We start from the raw sequence: 13325 nt of genomic DNA, 5'->3' as shown, positions 1-13325 counted from the left end.
ACCCGGCCTCTATGTCTTATATTTTAAGGTATAGCTCTTGTAAATAGCATGTAGCTGCATAACTGATTTTTTTCCTAACAACATGATTTTTTAATTTAATTTTATTTTAGAGACAGAGTCTCGCTTGTTGTCCTGTTGTCCAGGCTGGAGTGCAGTGGTGCGATCTTGGCTCACTACAGCCTCTGCATCCTGGGTTCAAGCGATTCTCATGCCTTAGTCTCCTGAGTAGCTGGGACTACAGGCGGACACCACCACACCCAGCTAATTTTTGTACTTTCATTAGAGACGGGGTTTTGATATGTTGGCCAGACTGGTCTTGAGCTCCTGGCTTCAGGTGATCTTCCCACCTCGGCCTCCCAAAGTGCTGGGGTTACAGGTATGAGCCACCGTGCCCAGTCCCTGATAACATGATTTTTAGTTATACGGATTTTTCATTTGAATTGATTGTGATTTGTTTAAATTCATTTCTGTTGTCTCACATACTGGGGTGTTTTTTTTGTTTTTTGGTAATTCTTATTTTCCTTTTTCTTATGACAAGTCCTGAATTATTTCTCTTCCCCCAGCATCCTTTTTTTTTTTTTTTGAGGAAAACATTTTTAAGAGAGGAAAAATGGAAAAATATAGAAAATGTATAAAAATAGCCATATGTCTACTGCCCAAACTAAACAGATACTAAGATTTTTGCTATATTGTTTCGTATTTGCTGTTGTCATACTTAATAAAGTATGTGAGGCCAGGCGCAGTAGCCCATGCCTGTAATCCCAACACTTTGGGAGGCCAAGGCAGGTAGATGACCTGAGTTCAGGAGTTCGAGACCAGCCTGGCCAATATGGTAAAACTCCATCTCTACTAAAACTACAAAAATTAGCTGGGTGTGGTGGTGGGTGCCTGTAGTCCCAGCTACTCGGGAGGCTGAGGCAGGAGAATCACTTGAACCTGGGAGGTGGAGGCTGCAGTGAGCCAAGATCGCACCGTTGCATTCCAGCCAGGGCAACAAGAGCAAAACTCCATCTCAAAAAAAAAAGGCTAGGTGCAGTGGCTCACGCCTGTAATCCCAGCACTTTGGGAGGCTAAGGTGGGCGGATCACGAGGTCAAGAGATGGAGACCATCCTGGCCAACATGTTGAAACCTCGTCTCTACTAAAAATACAAAAATTAACTGGGCATGGTGGCGCGCACCTGTAGTCCCAGCTTCTCGGGAGGCTAAGGCAGGAGAATCGCTTGAACCTGGAGGCGGAGGTTGCAGTGAGCTGAGATCATGCCACTGTACTCCACCTTGGCAACAGAGCGAGACTCTGTCTCCAAAAAAAAAAAAAGCAGATAAAGTTGAAGTTTTTTTGTTTTTTTTAACCTAAATTTGGGGTTCTTTTTAAGTCTTTTTTACTTGTTTATTTATTTTCACTTTGCATATGAATGCCAGGTTATATGAAGTTTCTTAGGTTCCAATTATATTTTCCTCTCTCCTTCCCAGGAGGCTAATGCTATCACCACTTTAGTGTATGTCCTTCTAATCTATGTTTTATGAAACTTTTACAGGGGTGTGTGTGTGCGTGTGTGTAAATAATAGTATTATTTGGTATAATCTCAGAACACATAAGTATTTTCATATAATATGGCTTGTTTAGCAATTTTCTATTATAACTAACCATATCTTTTAGATCTAGTCATGTTGACATTTATAGATACAATGTATTCATTTAACCTTGCAAATAGTATACCATGTGTCAATATACCACAATTTATTTGTTTCTCTATTGAAGGATTTTTTTTAGTGTTCCAAACAATGGTGGAATGAATATTCCTCCATTTGTATCTTCTGCAACGTGGCTCCAGGATACATACCTAGAAATGGTGTTACTAGGTCTGATATCAGAGGATGCACCCATAATACCTTTTTTAACACTTACATCCTTCTTATTTAATTAAAGACCAAAGAAAAATTATAAACCTGTGTATCATAGCATGGTTTTGCAGGAGGGATCTTTAAGTATAAGCTAATAGCTGCCCTCTGTTGTTTATATCCCTAAGTTTATATCACTTTGCCTTCTCTCCTAGCGGCAGTACATACCTGTGAAAATGAAGAGCAAGGCCTTCTGGATCTTTTCTTGGGAGTATGCCATGATGTATGTGGGAAGCCTAGTGGTAATCGTTTGCCTCTCCTTCTTCCTTCTCAGCTCTTGGGATTTCATCCCCGCAGTCTATGGCTTTATGTAAGTAATGACCACATTAGAAAATTCTAGAAGCTGTGGGGAAAAGGGAACCCTTGTATACCATTGTCGGGAATGTAAATTAGTACAGCTATTATGGAAAACTGTATCAGCATTCCTCAAACAACTAAAAATAGAATTACCATTTGATCCAGCAGTCCCACTTCTGGCTACTTAAAGGATTTTTTTTCTTTTTTTTGAGACAGGGTGTCACTCTGTCGCCCAGGCTGGAGTACAGTGGGGCCATCTCTGCTCCCTGCAGCCTCTACTTCCTGGTTTCAAGTGATTCTTCTGCCTCAGCTCCCCGAGTAGCTGGGACTACAGGCATGCACCACCACGCTCGGCTAATTTTTGTATTTTTAGTACAGACAGGGTTTCACCATGTTAGCCAGACTGGTCTCAATGATCCACCTGCCTTAGCCTCCCAAAGTGCTGGGATTACAGGCAACTCAAAATTTTTGAAATCAGTTTGTTGAAGACTTGTCTGTACTCCCATGTTCATTGCAGCATTATTAATAATAGCCAAGTTATGGAATCAATCTAAATGTCCATCAACAAACAAATGGATAAAGAAAATTTGGTATATATACACAGGGGAATACTATTCAGTCTTTAAAAAGGAAATTCTGTCATTTATGACAGTAGTAGGGATGGAATTGGAGAATATTATGCTAAGTGGAATGAGCTAGGCACAGAAAGAGAAGTACCACATGTGTTCTCACTTATATGTGGACTCTAAAACAATTACACTCATAGAAGCAGAGAGTAGAAGGGTGGTTACAGATGCCGGGGGTGGGAGAATGGGGAGATAATAGTCAAAGGGGTACAAAATCTCAGGAGGAATATGTTTTTTTTTTCTTTTCTTGAGTTCTACCACAGCATGGTGAATATAGTTAATAATACAGTATTGTACATACCAAAATTGCTGAGAGTAAATTTCAATTGTTCCCACCACAATGTTTAATATTTGAGGTGATAGAAATGTTAACTAGCTAGATTTAATTATTCTACATTGTATTCAGAAATCATAATATCACGTAAAATCACCCGTAAATTAGTACAACTATATATCGTCAGGTAAAACCGCCCCACAAAACTCTGGAAGCTAATTTGGTTTTCATAGCTCTAGCTGGACTCGGGGTGAGTGACCACAGGAAGCCTTTGTATTAAATAGCAGCGGTTCTCAAACCTTAAGGTGCATCAGAATCACCTGCAGGACTTGTTAAAACCCAGATTGCTGGGCCGACCCTCAGAGGTTCTGATTAAGTAGATGTTGGGGAGGGATCAAGAATTTGCATTTTTCCAGTTTCCAGGTGATGCTGATGCTGTTGGCCTGCTGGTTTAGGGAACACACTTTGAGAACCTGTACTCCAAAGCACACCTTTGATACAGTGGGATTAACCCAGTATGCCTAGTGTTCCATTATTGGAACGCTAAGCTTGTGGGAATTATTTACGTCCTGCTGCTCAAGGTCGTCGCCAAGGTCTGATTTTTCACACACAAAAAAATTTGCAACCTCCAGCTTAAGTGTTAAAGAGCACTCCCTGGGAACATCTAAAGCAAATACCAGCCTCTAACTGGGAGGTTTGGGCTCAATTCCAAACAGAAATGGGTGTGTTCCTCTACTGCAAGAGGGCCTCTGACGGTTTCAAAATAATGCCACCTGCCACACGTCAAACCTTGAGAGAAAACTCACATGGGCTTGAGTATTGCAGGCTTGCCTGAGTGTGTATTCATGAATTCTATAAACATTTCCGAATGCCCTGTGTGTGCCAGGCTCTGCGTGGGTGTCGAAGACTTGGTTGCTCCTAAGCTTTGAGGAGCTCACAGCCCAATGGGTGACAGACTCTTAAACCTGTGCAGGTGGGGAAGGGATCTGGAGCGGCAGAACTCCCATTTGGGATTCTGGACTGCTTGTTTGTGTTGAATCCTGGCTGAGCATAACCATGACTTGGTAACTCCAGCTCTTCATGCTCTGCCTTAGATAGGAGTTGCGATGCCAGGTGAAGAGTTCTTTCTGCTGGCCACGGAGCGTTCTTTACCTCATTTCACGGAAAAGGAGGTATAGTTACAGCAACAGGAAAAACTTAACCTGGGCGGAGGCCTCAGTCAGGGAAATCTGACCAAGAGCCATCGCCCGTCTCTCCCTCTGTGTGCCCTATTTGTTGTCTTTTTTAAATTGTGTATTGAGATCGGTTTCAACTTCATATTTTTTTAAATCAAAAATGTAAACTTTAGAAGAGCCAGAATTGCAGTAAAATATTTGTCTGATTTAACTGGACAAAAAGTTTTCCAGTTAAACTTTAATTTCTCAGTTAAGACTGGGACCCCGGGATCTTAGCCAGAACCCACCGATTGTTCCTAAAGCCCCTAGAAGTCTCACGGCGGTCTCAGGCACTCAGTTTTCTGGCTCCTGCTGTGGGGTGCGGAGTAAGAATGGGGAGGAGCTGGATCTTTGAGCGTGGTCCTCTAGGCAGGTCTTCAGAATGCCCAAAATAGATACTGTGTTTTAAAACTCATTCCTCCTTTGTTTCAGTGCTGGGTATCTCCTGATTTTAAACTGTCTTGCGCAGTAAAAGAGGGGTGAGTTTCTTTATTCCTAGGATGAATCCCTGCCTCATTTCAGATTTGTTTGGCTTAGCTAATATTTGTTATGGGTTATCATTATATGTCTCTGCTCGTTTTTGTTAATTACCTGTATCCAGAGTACGAGGAGAACCCTTCCCATCCTGATCTCTCTAGGGAGAAAGTCATCCTTGGCTGCCCAGCAGTGACCAAGGATTTCAGGAGAAATCAAGGTCAAAGCAGACAATTTATAACTTTTGTCTTTTTTCTCTCCCTTTGTTTTCTTAATTCCAGACTTTCTGTTCCAGATCTCACTCCAAACATTGGTCTTTTCTGGTACTTCTTTGCAGAGATGTTTGAGCACTTCAGCCTCTTCTTTGTATGTGTGTTTCAGATCAACGTCTTCTTCTACACCATCCCCTTAGCCATAAAGCTAAAGTAAGTGGTGGCTGGACCTGTTGCTGCTGTGTCCACAGAGCTGTCCGAGAAGCCCCTGCCCCTAGTAGCCTTGGGGGTGGCCTTCAAATGTGGAACACCTGCTGTCAGGTTTAGAGCATCTCACCTAAGGAAACTGCCTTCAGTTGCCGCAGTTGCCAGCGCTATAGCAGGCAATAGAGTCAGTCACACGGGTGCAGGCTGCAGTGTGGGCTTTGGAGCCCCAGCATTTTCCCTGGCCTCACTCTGAGGTGCTCAAGCCCGCATTGCTGCTAAGCCCACATTGCTGCTGAGCCTACTCACTGTTTTGGACTAGAGCCAGGCGGTAGCCAGGCATTGTGGTTCACACCTGTAATCCCAGTACTTCAGGAGGCTGAGCCAGGAGGGTCACTTGAGGCCAGGAGTTTGAGACCAGCCTGGACAACATAGCAAGATCCTATATCTAAAAAAATTTTTAAATTAGCCAGGTGGCAGACTGGGTGCAGTGGCTCACGCATGTAATCCCAGCACTTTGGGAGGCCAAGGCGGGTGGATCACCTGAGGTCAGGCATTCAAGACCAGCCTGACCAATATGGTGAAACCCCATCTCTACTAAAAATACAAAAATTTGCCGGGTGTAGTGGCAGGTACCTATAGTCCCAGCTACTTGGGAAGCTGAGACAGGAGAATTGCTTGAACCCAGGAGACAGAGGTCGCAGTGAGCCGAGATTGTGCCACTGCACTCCAGCCTGGGCAACAGAGCAAGACTCCGTCTCAACAACAACAACAACAACAACAAAATTAGCCAGGTGTAGTGGTGTGCCCCTGTAGTCCCAGCTGCTTGGGAGGCTGAGGCAGGAGGATTACTTGAGCCCAGGAGTTTGAGTCTTCAGTGAGCTGCTTGTGCCACTGCACTTACACCTGGATGACAGGCAGAAGTGCATGTCTCAAAAAAAAAAAAAAAACAGGGGTTGTGGAGGGGAGTGTGTTTGGAAAAAGTGTATCTGATGGGATGTCTCCATCAACAGCCTGGTGACAGGTTGTCCACAGGGACTCTGGATGGTCTAAGTGGGAGGCTGGCCACCTGCAACTGTTTAATCTCCTGATCTGTTTCCCTCCAAAAGGTTTGTGGAGTTCTCTTCTGCAGTCTAAGAGAGCTGACAGATGTTAGGCCTGCTCCGTGCCAGGCACCTTTCTAGACCCTCTGAAACATAATCATACCTAACCTAGCAACTCCTGGAGGTAGGCGTTAGATTCTTATCACTCTTAGTTTATAGTTGAGGAAATTGATGCTCAGAGAGGTGGGATGATTTTCCCAGAGTCACGCGGCTAGTAAGCAGTGGAACTGGGATTCAGACTCAGGTTTGTCTGGCTCCAGAATCTATGCTTATCCCCCTGCACCATGCCAAGCTCCTGAGAGATTGCTTGTAGTAGCCTCCGGAAATGGTTCTATTATCCTAGCTTCAGAAAAGGGAAAACAGGCACAGACAGCTACAGATACGCCTAGATGGTCCAGGGAACCTGAAAGAGAGTTTGATTTAGATTTCAAGAGCTCGAGTTCTCTGTCCTAACCTTGCTGCCATTCTCCATGGTCTGTGCACCAGTGCACATGGTTCTCATTCTGTAAAACCTCAAACGCTGATGCTTCCTTCCCATGACACAGCCTTGGCCTGGCATCTGACAGAACACCCTCCTTCCATGGCCTGGCAGGCTCCGGAACTCTGGCAGCCTTGCCCGGCTGAGCTCTCCAGCTGTCTGTGGTCCACCTTCCCTGTCCTTGTTCTGGTTAGGCCCAGCCACTGGGTGAAGAGCAGCAGAGAGCCCAGGGCACCTTTCCTCACTGGCCGTGCAGCCAGCTTTCTGGCAGCTTTTATTGTCTGCATGCAAGGCCACACATTGCTCCTGGGTAGGCAATAATGTCACCATTTTATGACCTGAGCCAGGCCCACAGTTGTGGGGACAGAAAATATGAAGAGACCTGCTCTCCCTGCTGTCTCCTCTTCTGCCTGGGTATGAAGCTCCACCTAAGCTCTCCTGCCCCCTGCAAGATTTGTTTCCAGTGTCAGCTTTGCAGGAACAGGGCCCTTCAGGCCACCTGAGTCCCTGTGCAGTGCTGCAGGTGGCTCTAGTCTGTTTTTTTGTCATTGTGTTTTCACCGGCCTTTTCATAGAAATGTTGCCGTTGTTACCAGCTACCTGAAAAGCCCGAAGCCAGTGATTTGGATTGTGTTTAGGAAGATGTTCACACTGAGCTGTATAGCTGGACGCTTGTTAGAGGCTACAGGGCTGCACACCTTTGCCAAGCTGCGTTTCTGAGGCATTTGCTGCACAGCAGCCCTGGAGTGTTCTGGGTGTGGACATGTTTGTCTGCACATCTCAGATTCAGATTCACACCCATTGAGTCACCCTGACCTTTGACCTGCAAGACAAAAAGGTCATTAATCTCTGAAGAAAACTTCATGGGCTAGGCATCCAGGTACTGTGCAGAAGTAGGCCACACGCATGTGGTTGAAGCGTAGCAGAGGAGGGTATAGATCCAGCCTCTTCCTGTTGGCTTCCCTTTAGCACTTGGTCAGCTCTCGGAGGGGCACTGAGATTGAGCTCTGTCCCCCCATCCTCTCCTGACCAGAGCTTCAGAGTGTGATCAGCACTCAAGAGAACAGTATTGGGCGTGATTAAGAGCTCTGGAGACAGACAACTCCATCACTTACTAACCTACTCAGTCAATGCACTTCTCTGAATCTGTTTCCTCATCTGTGAAGTACAGGTGAGAGGATTGCGTACTTTTTTTTTCTTTTTAAGATAAGGTCTCACATTCTGTCATCCAGGCTGGAGTGCAGTGGTTGATCACGGCTCACTGCAGCCTCAACCTCCTGGTGCCAGCAATCCACCTCAGCCTCCTGAATAGCTGAGATTACAGCCATGCGCCACCGCACCCGGCTAATTTTTTAATTTTTTGTAGAGATGGGGTTTCACTATGTTGCCTAGGCTGGTCTCAAACTCCTGGGCTCAAGCCATCCTCCCGCCTCAGCCTCCTAGGCCTCCCGAAGCGCTGGGATTACAGATGTGAGTCACTGCACCCGGCCCAGGATTGCCTGCCTTGAGGGGCAGTTGAGGTATGGTGAGGATCATGTAAGAGGATGCAGGAAAAGGACCTCACACAGAGGGAGTTCAGGAGAGGATACCCATTGCTATCACTTATTATTAGGTTAAAATAATAATTGAAACTGCTATTAGTTTAAGTTAACAAGAATAGTCCCAGCCCTTAAGAACTGAAAAGCTCTCTGCAGTTCTCAGTTCTCTTCCTGGAAAGAAGTTCATTGCACTGTGGGTCTGTAGACCCTGCTGACCATGTTGTCAGAGAAAAAAGGCATCAGCAAGGAGGCACTTCCTGCCTTGCGTCCAGTTGTCAGAGGGGCCTCTGGCAAGGGAGGCTGCCTAATTACCCTGCCAAGCAGTCATTTAAGCCCAGTCATAAAGAATGCTGACTTCATTTGTTTTCTTCCTCCGTGGCTCCTGGGGGAAGGCCCAGAGCTGGTAGAGGCAGAGGGGGGCTGTTGATGGGAAATGTCTCTGTGGGCTGTTTCCCTAGTGGTTGCCAGGCCCTTCTCACCATCTCTGGGTATTTCTAGGTCCCTGTAGTTTTCTGCTCTGCTGCTGGGGCCTGGCCCATGTCTTGTGGATAGCAGAGCTAGCCCCTTCCTGAAGTCCCCTGAGGATTATTTTTGGTTCAAAGGATGGAGTCAGGAGTCTCTAGGGTAGGTCCCTGACTTACCTCTCTCTCTGTTTCCCTTGCCCTGCCCCAGGGAGCACCCCATCTTCTTCATGTTTATCCAGATCGCTATCATCGCCATCTTTAAGTCCTACCCAACAGTGGGGGATGTGGCGCTCTACATGGCCTTCTTCCCCGTGTGGAACCATCTCTACAGATGTGAGTACTCCCGCCTCTGCCAGAGATTTGTGTCAGCCTGGGCCTGGGTGAGACTGCTGCAGGGAAAAGGAATTCATAGGCATTTACCAGGCACCTGTGGTGCTGGCAGTACTAGGAGAGGAGCAGAGGCATGAGGCACAGTATCTGCTTCTAGGTGCTGCGGACTTGTGATGATAAAAATAATTGCCATTTATTGAGCACTTACTGTGTACCTGGCCACTGGGGCTCTCACAGTGTTACATGCATTAATTAGCTCATTTGATCTTCACACCAGTCTTTGAGGTAAGTATCCACATTTTGCAGATGAGAAAACTGAGGTACAGAAAGATAGAGCCAGTCATTCAAAGTCATGTGACTTCTAATTAGAAGAGCTGGGATTGGAATCCAGATCTGTGAACCCCTACCCAGTGCTGTCCAGCAGGGCTTTATGATGATGGAAATGTCCTCTGTCTGCAGTTTAATAGGGCAGCCACTTGTATGCCTGAGAACCTGAATTTTTAATTTAAATTTCAGAAACCACATGTAGCTAGGCTACCATACTAGACAGCAGAACTCTATATCCTGGGCTTCGAACCATTCCCCAGCGCTGCACCCAAAGGTTACTACAAGGCAGAGGGGCAATGTTAGACTTCCCTGCCCACTGTGACAACCCCTCTAAGCTCTAATCATCCCCTCCTCAGAGGTGGCTTAGTGGTGACCTGTCTGTGCTGCCTAGGCCCCCAGTGCTCTTAACCCCCTATCGTGGGTTCTTTTCAGTGTTTGGGGGCTCCCTCAGGGTAGATATCACAACTCATTCACTTTGTATCTGCAGCACTCAGGACTGAAGGTGACACACAGAAGACTTTGCAAACATTTGTGGAGTGGGTTTTAAACCTCCCCAGTAAAAAGGCGGTGTCAGTGGCCCAGCACCACCTGATTCTCTAAATGAGGCATGGAAGGGAGCTGTTGAACTTTCCTTCCTGCTGTGGGTGTCCAGCAAGGTGTCAAGAATGAACTAGGGAGTGCAGGCTTCAGAGGAAGTGAGTCTTTGTTGTTGTTTTGGGTGTTAACCAGGAAGTGAAACTGACCAGCTGTGGGAAGCAGCTTGCCTATAGGAGTGTGCCTCTGAGTGAAGGTAAACAGTGGTGTGGGCAGCTGAGCCAGGGCTGCTCCTGCAGGTGATGGCCTGGTGGGGCCATGACCCATCTGGCCTGACTGGGAGGAGGAAGCAGTGTCTTCTGCAGTGACATCGTCTCTCCTCAGACAAGAGTCACCCAGTCTAGCAGGTTGAGAGTCAGCTTGGGGCCCCTGGGCAGAGTGACCAGTGACAAATCATGAGACCACCAAAACGTGGACACGCCTCAGTTTGTGACAGTGGATTTCAAGAATGTAGAATGGATTTTTGTGGTTGCCCATCCCACACTGGGCACATTCTCTCCCTCAGTGACTGTCTTTCTTCCCATTTGCTGAGCAGTCTGGGGACTCACTTGACTCTGAATCCTGCCATTCCCATTACGAGCCCCACGTGTTCTCAGGCACATCATTTAACCTTTCTGAGCCTCTGATTTTTCCATCAATCAAAGAGAATAACTTTCATGAGTGTGTTAAGTTTGAGAAGGAATATCTGTAAATAGCACTGCAGTTAGTATCGTGGGTATTAATTATGCAGGGGAGTCTCTCACATAGTTCCGTGATCGGAGCTTTGGGCTTGGTAGTCAGAGTCATTAGAATAAACATATTTTTCAAGACTCGAATAAACTATTTTATGCCCTCTGGGGTAAGGAGGCACAAAGAAGAAGGATGGGGTTTCCAGAAACCTGAATGATCTAATAGTTGCTTTTGCTGGCCGGCTGGGCACACAGTCTGCAGGTTCAGGTTGGCTGAAGATCCTGCAAAGAACAGGAGCTGTCTGCCTTTGCTTCACTGCTCCTGCAGCAGGGAGTACACGTGCTTGGAGAACCTGCTTGGGGCTTGACAACTGTGAATCATTAGCCAGGAGCAGCATCAGCCCTGGTCCTTGGGACCTATGAGTGGGATGTATGTGTTGAGATGTGTTTAAGCCTATGTTGAATATATTTAATGTGGCTAGGAATCCCGTTTAAACATTAGTTGTCAGTGCTAACATGCGTGCTCCCACATTCACCTTTCTGTTTTCCTGTACAGTAGAGAGGAGAAAAGGAATGTGGCCCCTCCCTGAGTGTAGGCCCCAGACACTGGGTTCTCTGGAGCTTGGATGAGTCATACAGACGCACAATTGTGGTGTTAGGGAACAGCCTGCTGGCAGAGCCCATGCCAGCCTGCACAGTCCAGCAGAAGGAGCCAGTTACCAAGGGGCTGGATTTGTGTGTTTGTTTTGTTTTTATTACTATTGTATAGTGATGAAAGAATGTTGATAGATATAAAGAATCATGATAAAATATATTCCCACGTGTTTTGGCACCTCGTTTAAGAAAGGGAATATCACCATGGCCTTTGAAGTCCCCATCCCCTCCATTCCCCTTCTCATGGGACTGGATTTTTCAGGTGAGATTTTCTTTCTGAATGCCTGAGGCTCAGAAGGGAAAGTGGCTTGCCTGAAGTTCCAGTTCATCAGTCATGGTGCCAGAGATTGGATAAGCCACCCTGTGAATGTGGTGGGGCACCTGATTCCATCTGGCCTCGCAAGTCTGATGAAGGTGGACCCTTTCACCTTGTTAGGCCCTGGTCACCTCTGACGCTTTCTGGTGCCTGGAACAAGCTGTCCCGTACCCCAGGTCTCCAGCTCTATCTGCTCTGGCATATATAGCTTTAATCTTCTGGCCTGTCAGCCAGCAAGAGTGAATAGCAGCTCCCCGTTCCTGCAGAGGTCACCACAGGTCAGAAGCCAACTGCATGCTAGTGACGGTTCTCTAGCCGCATGGGAATGTATCTTTGCAGCTCTTCGAGATAGCACCCAGAGGCTGCCAGTGAGCCTCTCTCGTCTCTTTGCACTTGGTTTCCTTCCTGTCACCCTGTCTGAAATCTGTGTCACTGGCTGGAGGCACAGAACAAGAACCACCTGGTCTGGCAGGCCGCAAGCATTTTATTTTTTGGAATAGTCTATATTCTTTTCAGCAAAATAATTTCCAGGGGATCAGAAAGAACCACTGAGAAATGTACATATTGATGTTGGGTTAGAGGAGTGGGAAGCATTTGTTCTCCTTTCTTGAGGTAGTAACATGGTTTAATAATAATAGTAATTCTCAGTGAAAATGTCCCTTTGCAAGACTCCTTGTTCCTGGGAGGTCTCAGGAGGCTTGAGTCAGGGTTTTGACATCTCATCTTTGAAGATCCAGAATTGCAGAAACTTCAGATTAGAAAAGAGGATCTTGCAAGCCCTCCAGGCCAGTGTCCAAATTGTGGGATTTCTCAGACCACTAATGTTTCAGTAAACACAGGTGACAGACTTGCCAGCTTTTTATTTTGCTGAAGACATTAAAACAATCAACTATCAGCCATTCTTCCCAATGTTATAAAATAAAGGACTTTTTAATGACAACAAAATGATACCTATCATTTCTCAATAAAGAGTGAACTATAACTTGAAAACATTCACCTTTACAAAGAACTGTGAACAACCGTGTCCTGATTATTCTCCCTTTGACACAGTTCAGTGGCATCTCTGCTGCAGACTGTTAAGGGGCTGCAGCTGTAATCCAGTGGTTCGCAGCCTCGACTGCATGTTGGAATTACGTGGGAAGCTTTTAAAACCTCATATGGATGCCCGAACCCCACCCTAGAGACTTTGACTTAGTCTGAGGGCTCCCCATGTGATTTCATTTTGTTTTGTTTGTTGTTTGTTTGTTCTGAGACAGAGTCTTGCTCTGTTGCTCAGGCTGGAGTGTGGTGGTGCAATCTCGGCTCACTGCATCCTCTGCCTCTCCAGTTCCAGTGATCCTCGTGCCTCAGCCTCCTGAGTAGCTGGGATTATAGGCGCCTGCCACCATGCCTGGCTAATTTTTGTATTTTTAGTAGAGACGGGGGTTTGCCACGTCTGGTGGCCAGGCTGGCAAACCAGGCTGGTTTCGAATTCCTGACCTCAGGTAATCCACCCACCTCGGCCTCCCAAAGTGTTGGGATTACAGGCGAGAGCCACCGTGCCCAGCCGTGACTTTGTTTTGTAGCAGGAGTTGAGAATCATCTGTATCATCCAGGCCCCTTCCAATGCCTGAGCCCCCAGTATAGCATCTCTACTAAGTTGTTGTACAACTA

General features: G+C 46.4%; 1 protein-coding gene across 5 annotated transcripts in view; it reads left to right on the top strand.

Annotated features, from left to right (window-relative positions):
• The window catches only part of PIGU (phosphatidylinositol glycan anchor biosynthesis class U), a 109468-nt gene that overhangs the window by 79569 nt on the left and 16574 nt on the right, over positions 1-13325 (top strand). For 3 of the 5 annotated variants that reach the window (XM_077951532.1, XM_001104089.5, XM_077951535.1), the window contains 3 exons: positions 2056-2210; positions 5067-5210; positions 8992-9116. In XM_077951532.1, coding sequence (XP_077807658.1) covers positions 2056-2210; positions 5067-5210; positions 8992-9116 — 424 coding nt within the window. Of the gene's footprint in view, positions 1-2055; positions 2211-4743; positions 4791-5066; positions 5211-8991; positions 9117-13325 lie in introns of all 5 variants that reach the window. The other 2 variants (XM_077951534.1, XM_028828342.2) reach the window with 2 other exon arrangements.

Source organism: Macaca mulatta, chromosome 10, assembly GCF_049350105.2.
Source record: "Macaca mulatta isolate MMU2019108-1 chromosome 10, T2T-MMU8v2.0, whole genome shotgun sequence".
NCBI classification, from domain to species: Eukaryota; Metazoa; Chordata; class Mammalia; order Primates; family Cercopithecidae; genus Macaca; species Macaca mulatta.
The sequence above is the reverse complement of the archived record's forward strand: the minus strand, read 5'-3'. Positions and strand labels throughout refer to the sequence as shown.